This window comes from Fimicolochytrium jonesii (genome assembly GCF_025526975.1).
Source record: "Fimicolochytrium jonesii strain JEL569 chromosome Unknown EV422scaffold_12, whole genome shotgun sequence".
NCBI classification, from domain to species: domain Eukaryota; kingdom Fungi; phylum Chytridiomycota; class Chytridiomycetes; order Spizellomycetales; family Powellomycetaceae; genus Fimicolochytrium; species Fimicolochytrium jonesii.
In genome coordinates, this window is record NW_026515679.1 from 568,936 (window position 1) to 585,885 (window position 16,950).

General features: G+C 54.3%; 6 protein-coding genes across 6 annotated transcripts; 4 read left to right on the forward strand and 2 right to left on the reverse strand.

The window, feature by feature from the left end:
* Nucleotides 1-27: 27 nt before the first annotated feature.
* Nucleotides 28-1,260, forward strand: EV422DRAFT_506543 (uncharacterized protein; the record flags this gene model as incomplete). Its single annotated transcript, XM_053068568.1, has 1 exon — nt 28-1,260. One exon carries the CDS (start codon nt 28-30, stop codon nt 1,258-1,260), a length of 1,233 nt encoding a protein of 410 aa, XP_052925510.1.
* A 7,199-nt stretch (nt 1,261-8,459) lies between these two features.
* EV422DRAFT_64851 (uncharacterized protein) lies at nt 8,460-9,202 on the reverse strand. The gene is made up of 2 exons (XM_053074277.1): nt 8,796-9,202; nt 8,460-8,677 (listed from the first exon to the last, which is right to left on the reverse strand). The coding sequence occupies exons 1-2, from the start codon at nt 9,028-9,030 to the stop codon at nt 8,640-8,642; spliced, it is 273 nt and encodes a 90-aa protein (XP_052925511.1). The 5' UTR covers nt 9,031-9,202; the 3' UTR covers nt 8,460-8,639.
* Nucleotides 9,203-9,206: 4 nt separating this feature from the next.
* EV422DRAFT_530351 (LYAR-type C2HC zinc finger-domain-containing protein) lies at nt 9,207-10,641 on the forward strand. Its single transcript, XM_053070381.1, has 6 exons — nt 9,207-9,385; nt 9,467-9,549; nt 9,642-9,670; nt 9,738-9,809; nt 9,880-10,281; nt 10,359-10,641. Exons 1-6 carry the CDS (start codon nt 9,369-9,371, stop codon nt 10,506-10,508), a joined length of 753 nt encoding a protein of 250 aa, XP_052925512.1. The 5' UTR covers nt 9,207-9,368; the 3' UTR covers nt 10,509-10,641.
* EV422DRAFT_530354 (putative PRE6-20S proteasome subunit) lies at nt 10,642-12,277 on the reverse strand. The gene is made up of 8 exons (XM_053070382.1): nt 11,977-12,277; nt 11,865-11,897; nt 11,670-11,796; nt 11,454-11,578; nt 11,129-11,365; nt 10,999-11,061; nt 10,864-10,926; nt 10,642-10,792 (listed from the first exon to the last, which is right to left on the reverse strand). Exons 1-8 carry the CDS (start codon nt 12,040-12,042, stop codon nt 10,727-10,729), a joined length of 780 nt encoding a protein of 259 aa, XP_052925513.1. The 5' UTR covers nt 12,043-12,277; the 3' UTR covers nt 10,642-10,726.
* A 31-nt stretch (nt 12,278-12,308) lies between these two features.
* On the forward strand, nt 12,309-13,224 carry EV422DRAFT_596095 (uncharacterized protein; the record flags this gene model as incomplete). The annotated part of the gene is made up of 4 exons (XM_053073602.1): nt 12,309-12,392; nt 12,454-12,543; nt 12,609-12,732; nt 12,808-13,224. The coding sequence occupies 4 exons, from the start codon at nt 12,309-12,311 to the stop codon at nt 12,969-12,971; spliced, it is 462 nt and encodes a 153-aa protein (XP_052925514.1). The 3' UTR covers nt 12,972-13,224.
* Nucleotides 13,225-14,184: 960 nt separating this feature from the next.
* Nucleotides 14,185-16,640, forward strand: EV422DRAFT_64631 (cytochrome oxidase assembly protein-domain-containing protein). Its single transcript, XM_053074275.1, has 5 exons — nt 14,185-15,225; nt 15,303-15,489; nt 15,557-15,848; nt 15,942-16,126; nt 16,197-16,640. The coding sequence occupies exons 1-5, from the start codon at nt 14,585-14,587 to the stop codon at nt 16,440-16,442; spliced, it is 1,551 nt and encodes a 516-aa protein (XP_052925515.1). The 5' UTR covers nt 14,185-14,584; the 3' UTR covers nt 16,443-16,640.
* The last annotated feature ends 310 nt before the right edge of the window (nt 16,641-16,950 follow it).

Sequence of the window (16,950 nt, forward strand, 5' to 3'; positions counted from 1 at the left end):
CTCTGCTACTTTTTTCTGCCAGATTCGATGTCTACCCACACGGAAGAGCCATTACCACACCGCTCGAAGCGACGACGACTCGCAGACAGCGAATATGAGTCTGAACTTGCAATACCATCGAACCACGACGACCTTTCCAGTGACAGCGACGCGCAACCCTCAGAACCCTCCCGCAAAACCCACGAAGACGAGGGGAGCTCAATACCTCCCGACGACGAAGACCTCTTTCTCTCCGAAGTACACATCGACCCGTCCAACGGCCCTGCGCGCACACACGGGGAAAGCCTTCGCCTTACAAAGTTTCGAATCAACGTGCCACGGGGCTATCATGGAGATATCCCTCCTTTTCTACAAACCGGTGATCCGGCGTATATTTGCATTGAACATGAGATGGCAACGCCACTGCGGGCAGTGGGGCTGCAGGTGTGGATGGGGGCGTTGGTGCTAGCCGATTATGTGCTATCTAGGTACAAACATATCAAACCCGTCGAGAGCGCCAAGAGGAAAGGCGGCGTAGGGAGTGACGCTGAAGCCGCTGATGATGAGATACTCTTCACATCGCAAACGACAGTGTTGGAACTGGGGTGCGGTGCCGGGCTTCTAGCGGCATTATGCGGAAAGCTGTGCAGGACCGTTTATGCAACGGATGTGTGTGATGATCTGGCCGCGGAAGACAGGGGTGATGACGTCGGGGTGTTGAGGTTGTGTCAGAGGAATATGGTGAAGAATCATGTGGATAGCGTGCTCAGAGTGCGACGACTGGATCTCCGGGACGAGGAGTGTCCGAAGCTTGGCAGCAACGTCGAGGCGATCACATCGCAGGAGGTTCCGCAACAATCCAATGGTGGCAGCTTTGTCGACTTCAGGTGGCGTCCCTCGGAAATATCGGACTTCCAACAAAACTGCACCATTATCCTTGCCGCCGACCTCATCTACGACGACGCCGTCACATTCGCCTTTCTTCAGCGACTGCCCGCCCTCCTCCATCCATGCCCCACCGCCGAAAGCAAGCATCCGAAAAGTAAACAACTACTCCTCGCCCTCGAGAAACGAGTAGTCTTCTCATTGCGTGACCAAAACGTGGCTGCCCCTGCGCGAGACTATTTGCTTGCGACGCTGGATGCTATGAACGCCGATCGAGAAGAACGCGGGCTGTCGGATGTGGTGAGATATGAGGAAATCGACGTTGACGCGATTCCCCAATGGTTTGAATATCGGAGGAATGAGTACTTGGAGATGTGGCGGTTTTGGATCGAGTGAAGAGTGATGCTGCTTATCCAGGCGACGTCATGTCTGTTGACATCATCGGGGGGTTTCACACCATACGTCCCAGTGGTATAACACCTCCGTCTTCGCTGCCCTCGAGATCGAGATCACCATCTAATAACGCTGTCTCGTGCTCGTCGCCTAATGCTTGCATCCGCCGAACGCGTCGATTCCGTCGCAATATACGACGCAATCCCATATCTGCCGCCACTGAAATGCATAGTCCTGTTGAAGAGCCTAACAGATTTGCCTGCGTAGAAGGAGATCGGTCAGACGGCAAACGGAAACGATAATCCGTTAGTGGTCCATTACCGTGACATCCTGAGAGTCCCACACTCTGCCCGTGTGCCAAAGAATACCGACAAGGCTCTGAAGTGCTTCGCTGGCCAGGGAGGCAGCGAATAGTAGGACCGCTGTATATCTAGCTGTGCGCGATACAGTTGACAGGTCAAGTGTAAAGTAGACGACTATCGTTAGGAGTAGGAAGCCGAAGTAGTGTAGGACTTTGTCGTCGCGGATGGCTTTCGGAATGTATGCGCTGGTTGTCGAGGAAGGAAACTGTTTGCATTCAGACGGGGAGTGGGGGTCAATACGAAAGTTTTAATAACAGGGTAGGCATGGTATTCCAAACATCAAAGAGTCGCTCACCAAGCCTAGCACTGCGAGCAAAAGAAGCAGCACTACCAGTAGCAAGCCGCAAAGGATGCGCATCCCTGTCCGCAGTGTCCCGCAGTTGCAATGTCGGCAGCGTTTCAATGTGGCACTTCTGCCTTTTTTAGCAGGCGCATGACGATGATGTCCGATGAGCGGCGGGGGAAGGCTCTCACGCGTCGCGCGCTTTCTCCTTGTCCGAAAACTGCCAACTGGGAAGGCAGACTCCAAGAAGGCTTTGCATTCGCAGCCCAATTCCTGTCGTCCCATCAGAATAGAGTTCTGTCTGCGAACGTCAGCAAGTCACTCCGTTTACTCAGTCAGCCGTCTAGGTGCGCAAGGGAGACCGCGACAACATCGTCAGAAACTCCGGAAAACAAGTATACGGAGCGATTCGTAGATGTTTCGAGGAAGTTCCCACGCATAACGCTGAGCTCGCCAACTTTCGACATGGCCGACGATCAGGCCGACTCGACTCCAGTGGCCAAGTCGAGCGGCATAGAGGCTGCCAAACGGCGTAAGACCGAATTCACGACGCCAGGGCCTTCAGCGCGGAACGCTTTGCAGGACTCGAGCGTCAACCGTGACCGTCAACAAACTCCTCTCTTCGCTCGCCCAAACCACTTTGCGAGCTTACCATCTAGACGCAGCTGCTCTTCACAGTCTTCAGTGGACGTTCTCTTTGCGCGCAGACGCCAGCATACTCAGGAAAATGATACCCCGACTCGCCCTTACCCTTCGCTGGAAGGACCGTCTGCAGCTAGCAAGGCGAAGACGACTTTCCCACGGAGTATCTCCACACCCAAATTGTCCCTAAAAGACTTTCATTTCACACCGGCGAAACCTACACACCCTACCACCCCGATGCAGACGATCGCTGACAGAGATGGGAAGCAAATGCATGGGGATGGAGGGCCGAGGGCGGAACGGCCCAACCCGGCCGTTTTCGCTACACCACGAACTCCGACAATCAAAAAGTTATCCACAAAGACGCCTGGGCAGAGTGGACAGCGTCGTACGAAACCAGAGAGAGATGCATTGGTTGTGTCTGCAAGACAGATGCTCAAAACCTACCGATTCTTCTTCGATTGTCTCGAGAGTCCGACTATTGTGCAGGCCAAAAAACAGTTGAAGGAACTAGGATCGGTGTGTATTAGAATAATATTGAGCAGATTGATGTGCTTGATTTACTCATTGTCTGTCTGTCCAGCATGTCGAGGTCTTCAGGAATAAGAAGGTCACTCACATCATTGTGCTTACCTTACCGAAAGCTGCCGGGATGACCCTTACGCGCACCGACGCGTCCGCATCGAAAGCATCTGCGAGCAATCTAAGTTCAGCAACCAAACCGCTCGCTTCGCGCCTGAAAGGGACCACGCCCCAGGCAAGTCCCATAGGAATACCAACCAAGACGCCTCGTCGCGAATCCGCCACGCCAAAAGCATCAAACGGGGCTGTCACTCCAGCTCCGAGCAGATCACCCAAAGTTTGGGATCTCCAACGACTAGTGGATCTTCTTCAGCAGTTGAATGAACAAGAACCAGAGCGAAAGCTGCAGGATCATCTTCGAGAGGAACGCATCTATGGAGTCTCAACAGCCCGGGACGTGGAACAAGAGGCCATCCCATTTCACGTCTTTCGCGAACGATATGTACTTCTCGAGGATTTCAATGAGGCGTATAGACCTATACTGATACGCGAGTACAAGGATACAAAGAATCCAGCCGCGGCCCGGTGGCCATACATTGATCTTCGCGATCGCCAGGGCATGTGTGCTTTTCATCGCCGCCCCACCTCGGAAACTGTTTCGGATGATGCTGGCAGCGGAGACGATAAACACATGGAAGAGCGGGTACCGCTGGCGGATGTGGTCGCTCCAGCACCTGCTGTGTCGAAAGAACAGCCGCCACTACCTCCTGTAACCCCTCGTCGGGCCTTTCAAGGTATCTCGGCGGCTTCCGGACTGGTGACGATGTCCGCGGCGTTGCCCCCAAGGGAGGTGCTTGAGACGCGGAGCATCAAGGACCTGGGAAACCGGCAGCTTGCTGTGCCAACCACCAAACGCCGCGAAAAATCGACAACGAAAGCGAAGAGTGTCGAACGCGTTGATGTAGTCACGGCTCCTCCTGCTGGAAAGATTTTCTACACTCGCCCAGGGCTCTGTGAGAATTGCAATGTGAAATATGACGTCTTCCAAGAGGTATGTCCCGTTCCGTTCCTTCATCTTCAAGGCCCACCTCCAATTCTTTCCATCATTTGCAGCATGTGAATTCATCCGTTCACAGACTCTGGCTGTCACAAGCGAACTTCCAGGACCTCGACCACGTACTGGAGAGATTGAAGCGTCCTCGTAAGGCAGGCTTGCAAGAAGAGCAAGATACTTCCGAACCGCCTGCGAAGGTCAGAAAGCTGGACGATGGGCTCGCTCCCCTGAACGAGGAAGGCGAAACGAATCCGAGCACGTTAGCGAGGATTGAAGCCTATCAGGAGCAGAAGCGACTCGATGCGGTAGCTTCAACCACAGTCCCGATCGAAACGAAGGAACCCGCTGCTTCGAGGACAGAAGCGTATTGCGAGAAGAAAGGACAGGTGATGCATGATGAGGCCAATCCCTTCGTTGAGCGCGAAAGCCAAAAGCCGAAGGTCATCGATACCAGCTCGCCACCGCCACCGCCACCTACGCCTGCTCCGTCAATATCCAGACCTGAACCCGAGCCACAACCTGAGGATAATGAGGTTAAATGGCAGCTCTTTTTTGTTCCTTTTTTTCCTCACCCCTGTTGTTAACACTATGGCTTTTTGCAGACCGAGATTGACATCGTCGGCACAGAACCCCTCAACATCCTAACCGAACCCGCAACACTAAACTCCATCAAATCCCCCTTCCTCCCACCGCACAAGATCCATCTCTCTTACGACATGAACACCACAAGCCCGTCCCGATTATCCGCCATGTCTTCCCTCCCATCCGTAACCCCTCAAAAGCGTCGCAGGGACGACAGCATGTTCTCCTCCTCGATGCCCGTGCGGAGGATTCGCCTTAAGATGCCACCGAAGGTTGTTACCGCGTCGCAGCAAAGCTCGGTGGCTGATGCGAGGCCACCGCCGATTTTGAGCTCGTTTTTGCCTCCTATGCAAGTGTCGCCCCGGTCCACGGACAAGCCACGCATGGCTGCAGGGAAGAAGTTTTCTCAGGTGGCTTCATCGGCACCCGTCATGAACTCGCCCTCGGGGTCGGGGGCAATAGCTGCACCAGCTCACCGTGCAGCGGACAGCAGGGTCGCTGAGCACAGCGAGATGGTAGACATTGGCTCGTTCGGAGAGCTTGCCGAGACTTCATCCAAGCTAGCTCAGAACTCTGCGGCTGCCCACCAGACTGCACGGGGAACGACTGGGCTTTTGCTGGCCGCATCCACTGAGATGGATCAGGTCTCGAAGTCGGTTGAACGGCCTTCGCCTGGTTCGGTCGAAGCAGAGGAGCTCGACGCCCCGTCTCAACCAGCTGAGAATCCGCAAACGAAACAGTCATCGCCTGCTCCGACCAAGGTGACGGAGCTCGAAACCGCCCCTCAGTTGGGCGAGGCTAATGGCGTCTCAGAGTCGATTGGGGGACAGTCATCGCCTGCTTCGACTGAAGAGACGAAATTCGATGGCCCCTGTCAGTTACCTTCAGTAACCGAGTTTGAAGGTAAAACCTTGCAAATAGTGTCGCCCACTACGTCTATCTCTACTGTCGAGGACGAATACGCCCATTCTCTCACACCGTCGCCACCAATCGAGGAAGAGGCGGCACAACTTCTCACCTCGTCACCACCACACGAAACCTCTTCCGCATCAGAAGAGGCTGATGTCACTCCGCTGCCATCTTCGCCTTCTCAAGCGAACGATGAAGTTGAGGACACAATCGATCAACTATCAAACGCGATGTGTTCGAATGAGGTTATGGATGCTTCGCAGTTACCTCCAACGGTTACAGATGAGGCGCAGAACGAATCGCCATTACGATCATGTTCCGCGAAGGCCACTGAGAGTCCTTGCTCAGAACCGGGATCACCAACCGACGTAGCGACGACAGTCGGGTATGTACCGCAAGATCCTCCATTAGATTCCGAGCTAGCGTCGGCAAATGCGATGATTCAAGAGGATTCCGTTGGACCGCGAGCTGCTGCGCCTTTGTGCGACGACGAATCCAGAGCACAGCATCAACCAAGCTCATCCTTCGAAGATGCGGTCTCTGCCACAGAAAAGATTGGGAAACTGTCCACATCGCCCATTGACGATGATGCGCAGGATTTGCGAGAGTCTCAGCCAAGCTCTCAGTCGACTGATGGAAACCTCGCGGAAGCACTGCCACCAGCATGCTCCACGCCGACAGAGAAGGACCAACCGGAGTCAGCTCAGCCGAGTCCAATCTCCTTTGCCGAGGGGGAGGCGCAGGAAGATTCCGTGGCCGGTTCAGCTATGGATGTTGCTGAAGCCACGGACGAGGACACATTCGAGACCCCACCATCATCGCCTCGCATGAGACCCAGAGATCATGATGTGGAGAACGCACCGCAACTGACGAGGTGGCGAAGTTCCCCGCAGAGCGAGGCTGCGGAATCGCATGGATCGGGCTCGAACTGTTTCGAGGGAGAGGCGAAAGAGCCGTCCAAAGCTGCATCACCTCCGGATTCCACCCGTTCATCTGATACTGTCCAGGAGCCTCTGAAATCTGCGGACGACCCTTCGTCCAGTGACGAAGACTCAGGCGAGCCAACCGACCTTCAACAAACACGCACGCTTCCGGTCAACATTTCCGAGGGCTCACCAGAGCAAGCATCGGAAGCTACGTCAATAGCGGAGAATATGTACGAATTGTCCGCTGTACCACCATCGCCCGGCTCACAACCAACGGAGTCTTCACCACTCTTTTCGTCCGCAGACATGAAGGTGCGAGCATCGGCAGACGTGATGACCTCGGAAGATCCCCTCACGGCCATGAGTGTGGGAATGGATACGTCTCCTGGCCAAGTTATCCCGAACACGATGGAACCTGAACCGTGTCCTGCAGAACAAGTAGGACATTATCCCCCGCCGCTCCAACAGCGAAACCCTCATCTATCAGTATCATCCTTCTCCGACATGTCGATGATGTCAGATCCACCGGCAAACTTCATATACCCAAAAACATTTCAAGCGGAGCTGCTTGCTATGATCAACGAAGTCGCCAGGGACCTTATGTCATCAGATGATATCCCAGACGAAGACGCCCTGCCGAACCGCGCTGGGTCGCTTCAACCGCCCCCAACGCTGCCACCGCAACAACCCCGCTTCGGACCAGCTACTGTAACTCATCCGCCTCCTGCAAGGCAATACAAGCCGACAGCCCCATCAAACAGTTATGATCCGCTCCTGTCTTCTGATCCACTGTGCCACGACCCTCAAGGAGATTACGTCCGGCCCTTGCTTCCTGACGACGCTGACGAGATGCCGGGCATCGTTCCGTCATCGGCGTATCCTCAATTTCAGCAAAGGGCGGAGCCCGAAACACCTACGCGCTGGTCGTTGCCCGCACATACACAACTCGGACCTGGGACCACGCCTGACGTATCTTTGCTGACGGCGTGGAAGGGAGTTCCACAATACTCGAGACATCACATTCACCGTACACCTCACCGATACCATAGCAGCACACATACTGGCACAATGTCTTCCGCTTTCGGAACGCCCGGCAGCATGACGCCGAATAATGTGCCGCTCACGCCGCAGACGATGGGACATCAGGCGTACCTGAGAATGCTGACAAACGCGGCGACACCGCCGATGCTGCAGACACGATCGTCTCCGGTCGGAGGGGCATGTGAGCACACTTGGGACTACACGCCTAACGCTCATCACACCACCGTCGTCACACAGGCCCTCCCCCCCTTTCCGGTGACAAGCGGTGTACTGCAACGGCCAGAAGGGAGCGGCCCAGGGCAACAACAAAAACAGCAGCATCCCCACAGGAGATCCACACCACAACGGAAAACATTCGCCCACCTGCCTGCCCAAATCCCACCCCTCCCCTCATCCCAACTCGGCCACCAAATCCTCACACCACCAGCCGCGAGCCAAGGGTTATTGTCCATCGTTCCGACATTATACTCGAACCATCCTCTCCCACATTCCGTCCGTGACGCCCACCGCTGCGCGCATACGGCTTGCCCTCCATCGCAAGTCTCAATCCAGAATCCGAATATGTTCGCGCCTGACTACGTGCAGCCTGGCGTGTCTCAGCAAGCGCGTACCACCAATGCCCGCCACCTTCCATCCGGGGAAACCGCGCGACCACCCTTGCGGCTGGGCAGCAGGGGATACATGTATAGTTCCAGCACATAGACAATTGACGCGTTTATTCGTGGTACAATGGCAGTGTGTATTAGAGTTGTAGATTCGCATGAGAGGCGTTGGTGTTGTACGTCCATTGAATGATGACATGGGACGATGAAAGGATAGGAGAATCTGCACATGCAGCTGTTCGATTATGAAAATAGATACCCCCATCCTGCTTCATTCATCACCAGCCCTAGCGCGCAAAGGCACGCCTAGCGTTTTCTTGTGTGTATACGCCAGTACGGGTCCGCTGATACCGCTGATGAGGAGGCTCAACGGACCAGTAGCGAAGATTTTCACACTAGCCATTTCGTCCCAGCGACAAGATCGGAGAAGCGTCCGGACATCGCGGTAAAAGCTATCTCTCACATCGTAGCCCGAAACACACCCAATCCGATGAAACCTACAAGGAAAGTGAGTGTTGTTCCTCCTATGCCGTCGCGCCTACCCAACCATTCATCGCTTGGAGCATCCCTGAAAGCACCGAAGCAAGACACTCCAAAAACGCGAACGTCACGCACCGGCGCCCATAACACCCAACAACCCTCTATGCCACTTGAAATTCCTGAGTGCATTGCGTGAGGTCGACGCCGCAGGGTCGAAGGTCAGCTGGCTGCGCTCGTATAATACGTAGGTCGCGACGCCGATACAGGTTGCGGTGCCCGTGATGCGGCAGGCGAGGCAGTCTGCTGGTGATGAGGACTCCGGGGGCGGCAGGGATGGTGATTGTTGAGAGGGTGGTGATGGTTGCAGCATTGTGTTGCGTCGGATACTTTATCGCATGACTTTACCGAGGAATATACCGACCACTCGCTGCTTTTGGAACCGGAACGTATGGCAGCGAAGTGCTCGGCTATGGACTCCTCCTTCACGCCTTCGTCTTGCAGATGAGGTGGACCTCTTGGGGGAAAGCTGAAAAGCAGAGGAATTTGACCTCAGCGCAAGTACACGTGACGAGGACGTCTGTACGCGAAAGTTTAAAATTGGAACTTCGTTATCCTGAGCTTTACTCTTTCCTTCTCGTATGCCACTGGTAGTTTTCGACATTTGTTCACCGTTCGATATCTCCGTCTGCTCTTAATTAAACACTCAGGATGGTCTCTTTCGTCTGGTTCGTAAACACCGACCCTTTGCCTCCACCTCCGTCGCCTATCTAACCAGCTTTCCCCACCGTGTCATTTGCGGAAAACAGCGACTCGTGCCAGGAAACCCTGAAGAAGGCCAAGCTCGACCAACACACCTATCGCTGCCACTATGCGCAGTTCACTTGTATAGGTGAGGGGTACGGGCTGGTGTTTCGGGGGAAGCCGGCTGTATTTTGCGTCGATGGGCATTCGGTAATTGACTCCTTTGGCGTCTTGTTTTAGACTGCTCGACTACATTCCAGGGAACTGACGTATGTATGGTGGATTTTGGCAAGTCAATGCGCGAGTATTGCTGATGACGATTTCATCATTCAACAGTACAAGGCGCACACGAGCTGCATCTCGGAAGCTGAGAAGTACCAGGGAGCGCTGTACAAAGGGCCTAAGAAGGTACAGTCGCAGTCGCGCCCTAAACCTCACCTATCTTAAGGTGGAACAAGCACTTACACGAGAATCGCAGGGCGCAAACAAGCAACAAAACAACAACAACAAACAAGCAAAAGCTGCATCCACCCCAACACCCACCCCCGACTCCAAATCCAACATCGCAAAAGCACCCGCGTCCCTCTCCCTCATCGACCAGATCAAAAACGCCGAGGCCGCAGCCGCTACCAGCACCGGTACCACTATCACGACCACAGTTGTCACGGAAGAGGTGACAAAGACGGAGAAGAGGCCGAGGGAGGCTGAGGAAGGGGAGGAGAAGAAGGAGAAGAAGGAGAAGAAGAAGAGCAAGAAGGCGAAGATTGTTGAGAAGGAGGTGGATGTGGCAGTGAAGGTGGATGAGGTTGTTGTCGAGGCGGGGAGTGGAGTTGATGCTGCTGTTGACTTTGCGGGGGCGATTAAGAAGGTGTTGAAGAAGGTATGCAGGAAGCGGGCGCAGTGGATTACCTTTTCGGGTGGAGGGCCGGCAGGCACTTAAGCGTTTCCTCATTGCAGACATCGGAACTTTCCATCGCTGAACTGCGGAAAAAGACGATCAAGAGGATCTCGAAAAAGGTGTCGGTGACTGAGGAGGAGCTGAACTCGCAGTTCGACTCGTTGATCAAAGTGGCTCTGGATGGAGAGTCCTTGACACTGAAGCTCTGAGATAGGGCCCGGTCATTTATTGCCGTGAGCAGGCGTCAGAATACCTAGATGGAGGGAAAAGAACGCCCCACAATACGTAGTGGAATACACGTAGACACAAACGGCCCGGAGCCGAGACATGTACAGCAGCACATCCCTTTTGTAATTTATCTTCTGCATCATTTCATCATCGCTATTCTTTATGTACAACTAGTGCGGGAAGAGCCCTGGGTGCGGTCTTAGGTGCTAGTGCTGGCCTCTCCCGTTGCTGCTGCTTCGGGCTTCTTTTTGCTCTTCTTCTCGGCCTGAACGGGGAGGAATGACATGATCAATGGAAAGTAAATGGGGAATAGTGCGAGATGCCGTCAAGACTCACCTCCGCTGCGTTCTCCTTCTCGATGAGAGCCGTCACTTCCTCTACTTCGGATGATTCCAGAGTCTGAAACAGACGATAAACTGGTCAGATGACGAGCTTTATGTGAATGGCAGGTCTTTTCTGCAGCGAACATACCCTTAGGATACCATCGACGCCCATCAAAGCAACCTCAATGTTCTTCGCTCCGGTTTGCACAATCTATCGCGTACACCCAACAATCAAATACCATCCGACGATGAGAAGTTGCGTGAATGCACAAACGCACCTCAAGTAGCGAGCGAATAGCCAGCTTAACCGTCTCATCCCGATCCATGTTCTCCTTGTAGTTTTTCTCCAAGAACTCACGCACAGTCTTTGAACTCCTGCCGATCGACGCGGCTTTCCACGCCGAGTAGATTCCAGAGGGGTCGGTCTGATACAGCTTGGGCGTCTTGTCAGAGTCGAAGCCGATGACGAGCGTGGAGATTCCGAAGGGACGGACACCGCCGCTTTGTGTGTATTTCTGGTAATCGGGGAAGGAGCAGTCAGTATGGGAGGGAAGTTTGGCCATTGAAATGCGACTGACGACTGAATAGTTCATCAGGTCGTACCTGTTGCACTCCGGCGACATAGCGGGTGATGTACTCGACCGACACAGGATCCTCGACTGTCAAACGATGGCTTTGGCACTCCATACGAGCCTTATTGATGAGCACTCGAGCGTCGGCAGTCAGACCTTTCGTTCAGAAGAGCGGGGCGCGCCGCTTGAGAATCGTGTTCGCAAGGAGGACTAATACGTAGCACTCAAGCGTAACTAGCCAACGCACCAGCAAAGGTCATGCAGATGTGATCATCCAGCATTGCAATCTTCCTGACAGTCCGTGGGTCCTGCAGCTTCGCCACTGTCTTCTTCTCCACACCCAGTACGACCACATCCTTCCCTCTTACGCCAACCTATGAGGATAAGCTGATAAGTCTTATGCTGATCACCTGGGAAAGAGGATAGAAATCAGACGTCTTACCGCGCAGGTACCCTTCCGGACAGCCTCCAACGCCTAAAGACATATATTCACAACGTTTAGACAGCCGTGAGGAGGCACAACAAAGACAGGAGATCTCCAGAATGACACTTACATACTCGACTTGGAAGAGATGGCCATCTGGGGAGAAGACGGTCAAGGCGCGATCGTACCCAGACATTGTGACAGGCGTGGATTATGGAAGCGGCGTTTGAGGGGGTGAGGGGTGAAGCGAGTGCGGAAGGCAGTGGAAGGTGAAACTGTTGCTGGGGCTATATGTATTGCGAGCGAATGCGGTTCCCACGGTAAAAAGGAATCACCAAGGTCTTGAAGTCAACGACTTTCTGGACGCAAGCCTTTGCATAAGTGACGTGTCCTCCTTGCCTCGCATAAGACGCGTTTTCTCTCAGGAGTTATCTGGGAGTTATCGGCATTCTGCTATCCACAATGAGCCGTGACACACAAAAAGCCCCGCAAACGACTGGATCCCAAGGCGAGGAAGGGGGAGAGGAGGACGAGTGGGAGGAAGAGGTACGTTCGCCGTGTGATGCTTTGACATCTCCGAGACGTTTTACTGACCCTGCGTTCCCAGACCAAGTACGTCGTACTGGATCTTGGAACCGAGGTCGATGCCGAGACGGTGCAAGCAGCTGCAGCCAAATACGAAGGCCTTTCCATCATAGTAAGCTTCCAACCCCTTCCGAATGTGTGTGCTGTGCTTATGCTCACGCATTCTCACCCCGATAGGGCTTGGACACGGCAACACCAGTGCTTCGAATCGGAAATATGGTCTTTAAAGGAGCACTGGACCGCACGCTGGGGACGGATCTGATATTTTCAAAGTCGAATCCCAACGAGAGCAGGCCAAAACGTATGAAAAAATTTCTATGGTCGAACATGCCAGCCGACCGCAGTTCAATCAACACCGTTTTCTGAACCATCCCAGGCGCACCTCAGGGTCCTATGCCCATGTCCATGGATCCAAGCCGCGCGGATATAGATATGACGTTCATCGGTACATCTTCTCTGAAAGCGAAATTCAAACGAGTGGATATGGTTAGGAAGCCGGATCGTTCGAGCCCGATGGACGTTGATCCACCCACGCAATGAGTTGGGATCCGCAGTCGGAGAAGAATTGGCTGAGCAGTTTCTGATAAACTGAGAAGGAGAGATAAGCTGAAGAGCGGCCGGGAAAGAGGAGCGATGGGTCGAAGAGGAAACTGGCTCGACATCTCCGAATTGCCGAAGATAAGCGATGGGTTCAAGGACGATTAACAGATTATCGACGCAGAAGCGAAAGGGGGCTGGTAGATGCGCCGGCTAGAAAATCTTAGGGCTGGTAGATGCGCCGGCTAGAAAATCTTAGGGCTAACGAAGAAGCTGTGTGAAGAGAAGCGATTAGCAGAAAAGCGCTGGATGAGCAGCCCCTGATAGCAGAAGAGGAGATCTTTGCCGAGGATCGAACAAGAATCCGCGCGTGATGAGGCGCCCATATGAAACTACCAGCGTCACCAGCCCCTGCTCAAATGGACAAGCCTATTCGCTACATTCCGCGGGCCCCTGGTTCCTCAGATCCGGTCCCCTCGTCCACCGCACAACCGTCCGACTCTCCATGGACACCCCTCCTCGTCCGGCGCCCCCGGCACACGCCGTTATCCACGTTCAGACAGCGGTGCAGACCGTGGCTCCTGTGCCTGTTTCGGTTGCTCCGACAACACAACCACATCCTCGCATGTATTATGGCCGCACCTGGCAAATCTTCCGCTTATCGTTTGGCGCAGCAGACGACCACGAGTGGTTCTCGCCTAGCTGAATCAATGATACAACCTGGAGGCAATCAATTGAAGCAGGAGTGTCTGTAGGCGTGTAAAGGAAGCGCTTTCTTGGTTGTCCTTGTTTTCCTCTGCGCTAGTGGTAGCCTGCCGAGCAGCGTCTGCCAGCGGAGGATGCGGGAAGGGCCGATCAGTGGGGGATAGAAGAGCTTATCGACGAAGAATAACAAGGCTAAGAACGTCGGCTTGAGTAGCAGGAAAAACCGAGCAAAAGAGCCACGGCTTGCTGATCGTCTCCGACTATATCTAGAGGACAGACTCGCAGAGGTGCGGCGGGTAGAAGAAGACCTCGTTCACTGAAAGAGGAATGACTCGCAGAAAAGCGGGGCAGGGGCGGAAGTAGAGATGACACACATTCTGTGAGCGTCGTGGAATGATCCCTCCGCAGGGTCTTCATTGCCAAACTCAAAGGTAATGATCAGATATCCAGATCATTGGGCGCGTCGTCCCCGAGTAACCTTCTCTTGCACAGCCACCGGTAGCTTCGCACGGAGAGCGCGCGGCAATGAGAAAGGACTCTTTGTACACATTCTCCGGGGTGCCTATTGTTGAGGTAATTCAGGGCATTGGAACCTGACGAGAGTAGCAAAGAGTAGAAGTAGCCGGCGGAAAGGAAAATTGTCCAGAAGCACATACATAAGATCGATTTCCTTCCCTCGAACTCGGATACTTTATTAGCAGTCGAGTGCCTTGCCGTTCCGACTGGATCTGGACAACGTGGAAAAACGATGCCCGTATCGAATGCAATGGCTAACCCTAACCTGAACGCGTCGGAATTTGATCTCGCGCGTCGAGCACCAGATTTTCCCTTTCCGCTCAAAAGCACTCTCGCAATCAAGTCCCTCTGGTGAGCTCTACCATTTTCGACCTCAGCCCCAAGAACGGCCGACGATGGCACAAAGGATACCTTCGTTCGTATCGGCGGCCCGCTCAGTCGTCGCCGCTACATCGCCGCCAAGTCGAATATACTGTAGCGCATCGCCGTCGTTGTTTTTTCCTTCAGGCTTTTGCGCCGCGACCGTAGGGAAAAGTTGTTCGGCGGGTGCACGATTCTTCTCCTCGAAGCGACCGGCGCAGGTCGCTAGCGTCCTTCTTAGGCAGCGGCAGTATGTCGCCGACCATTCGCTTCCTTCGCTGTCGATAGTCTCTGGACTCTCGGGATCTATCGCATGGCGGGGCAACCCACCGGCACGCGGAGTAGCCACCACAGTCACCCCAGACGCCGCCAGTCCCATCAGCAACACCACTGCAACAACAGCACCCCAACCCTCCACAACCTCCTCCAACCACCACGACGCAAACTCGAACCCCGGCGAAGAGCAAACCGTCAGCAAACCCATAGTCGGCTACTGGTACCTTTTCTGCGGCTCCCTGGTCTTCGGCATCGTCGCCCTGGGCGGATTCACGCGGCTTACGGAGAGCGGGTTATCGATCGTAGAGTGGAATTTGATCAAGGGGATGAAACCGCCGCGGACGCAGGAGGAGTGGGAGGAGGAGTTTGAGAAGTACAAGCAGTTTCCGGAGTTCAAGCTGTGAGTACCAGTTCTACAGGTGGGGGGATGGACGGGATTGGAGAGAGGGATGCTAATGGTTTGCATTGTTGTGATAGGATGAACCATCGGATGACGCTGCCGGAGTTCAAGTTTATCTTTTATATGGAATGGGCGCATAGGATGGTCGGGCGGTTCATTGGGCTTTCGTTCATCATCCCTGGCGCATACTTTGCTTACAAGGGATACATGAGCAAAACCATCCGGAACAGATCATTACTCGTCGCGACACTCATCGGGGCACAGGTAGGCTTCCAGGTTCACCTCTGCAATCCCATTTTCAGCCATATTGATGTTAGCTGTCTCCCACCAGGGCCTCCTCGGCTGGCTCATGGTCCGCAGCGGCCTCTCCCCCGAACTCATGGAAACCGCCCACGCTGTGCCACGCGTAAGCCACTATTGGCTCACAGCTCACTTAGGGTCCGCGTTCACCATCTACTCGATCATGCTCGTCACCGGCCTGGACATTCTGCGCGCTAACCGCGTGAAGGCATCCGTGGCCGTTGAGAACAGCGTCAAGGCGGCGTTGGCGACGGTTGATGTAAGGCGGTTTGCGAAGTACTCGAGGGCGGTGGCTGGGTTGGTGTTTTTGACGGCGCTTTCAGGTATGTTAGCCGTTCCGTGCTGACTGCTGGTGTCAGCTGGGTCGGTAAGCAACTTGGGAATGATGACGGACTCTGATCTCCAACGTTCAACAGGCGGCTTGGTAGCAGGCCTCGACGCCGGCCTCATCTACAACGAGTTCCCTCAGATGGGCGAAGGCCTCGTCCCCTCCGACATGTGGGCCTACTCCACACAAACCGACCGTAACCCGAACCCCTTACCCTGGTGGCGGAACCTCCTAGAGAATCCAGCTGCCGTGCAGTTCAACCATCGCGTCATGGTTCGTTTGCCCCTCTCTCCATCACATATCCCTCATACCCACCCGCACTAACCCGTGGATCTTTTCAAAGGCGATGACAACTGCAACAACAATCCTAACCCTCTTCCTCGCCTCCCGCCGCTTCACCCTCCCGCGGACTCCGCGTCTCGCGACCAACGCCCTGCTGGCCATGGTGGGTGTGCAAGCGACGCTGGGGATCTGCACACTGCTATACTTTGTGCCGACCCCGTTGGCGGCGGCGCATCAGAGCGGGTCGTTGACGCTGTTGAGTGTTGCGCTTTGGTTGATGCAGAGTTTGAGGTATGTTAGGAGGTAGTTGGGGGGAGGGAGTTGTAGGGTGAGGATTTGCGTAGAGTGGGTGTTGTGAGGTGATACAAACGTTTACAGAAGGGTGGGAGAACTCTACGCCAGTCGTATATAGAGTTTTTTTTTTACAATTGTATGCAACATTGAGTCCAGTCATCCGTTTCATGTATCAAACTTCTTCACCCGGTTCTGGAGAATTGAAAAAACGTCAGTTTGCTGTCAATTGACCGGTCGCGTTGTGCTCTCTTTGGTTTCGTGGGTGCACAAACCCCGGTTCTGCCACCCCTGTTTCTGGCCCTTCCCTGCTACCACTGCACTTGCAGAACAAAAGGCGAGGAAGATGTGCTATATACATAAATGTGAAGATGGAAGGCGCATGCCGAATGACTAACGCCTTGCCGACATTCGGTATAATGTAGCGTACGTGGTGTGTGGGAGGTGAAAATTCATGTGAAGAAACGTCACCAAGATGAGCCTTGCTGTGCCGAGGGAGCGAGGGCGTGTTCACATCAGCATGG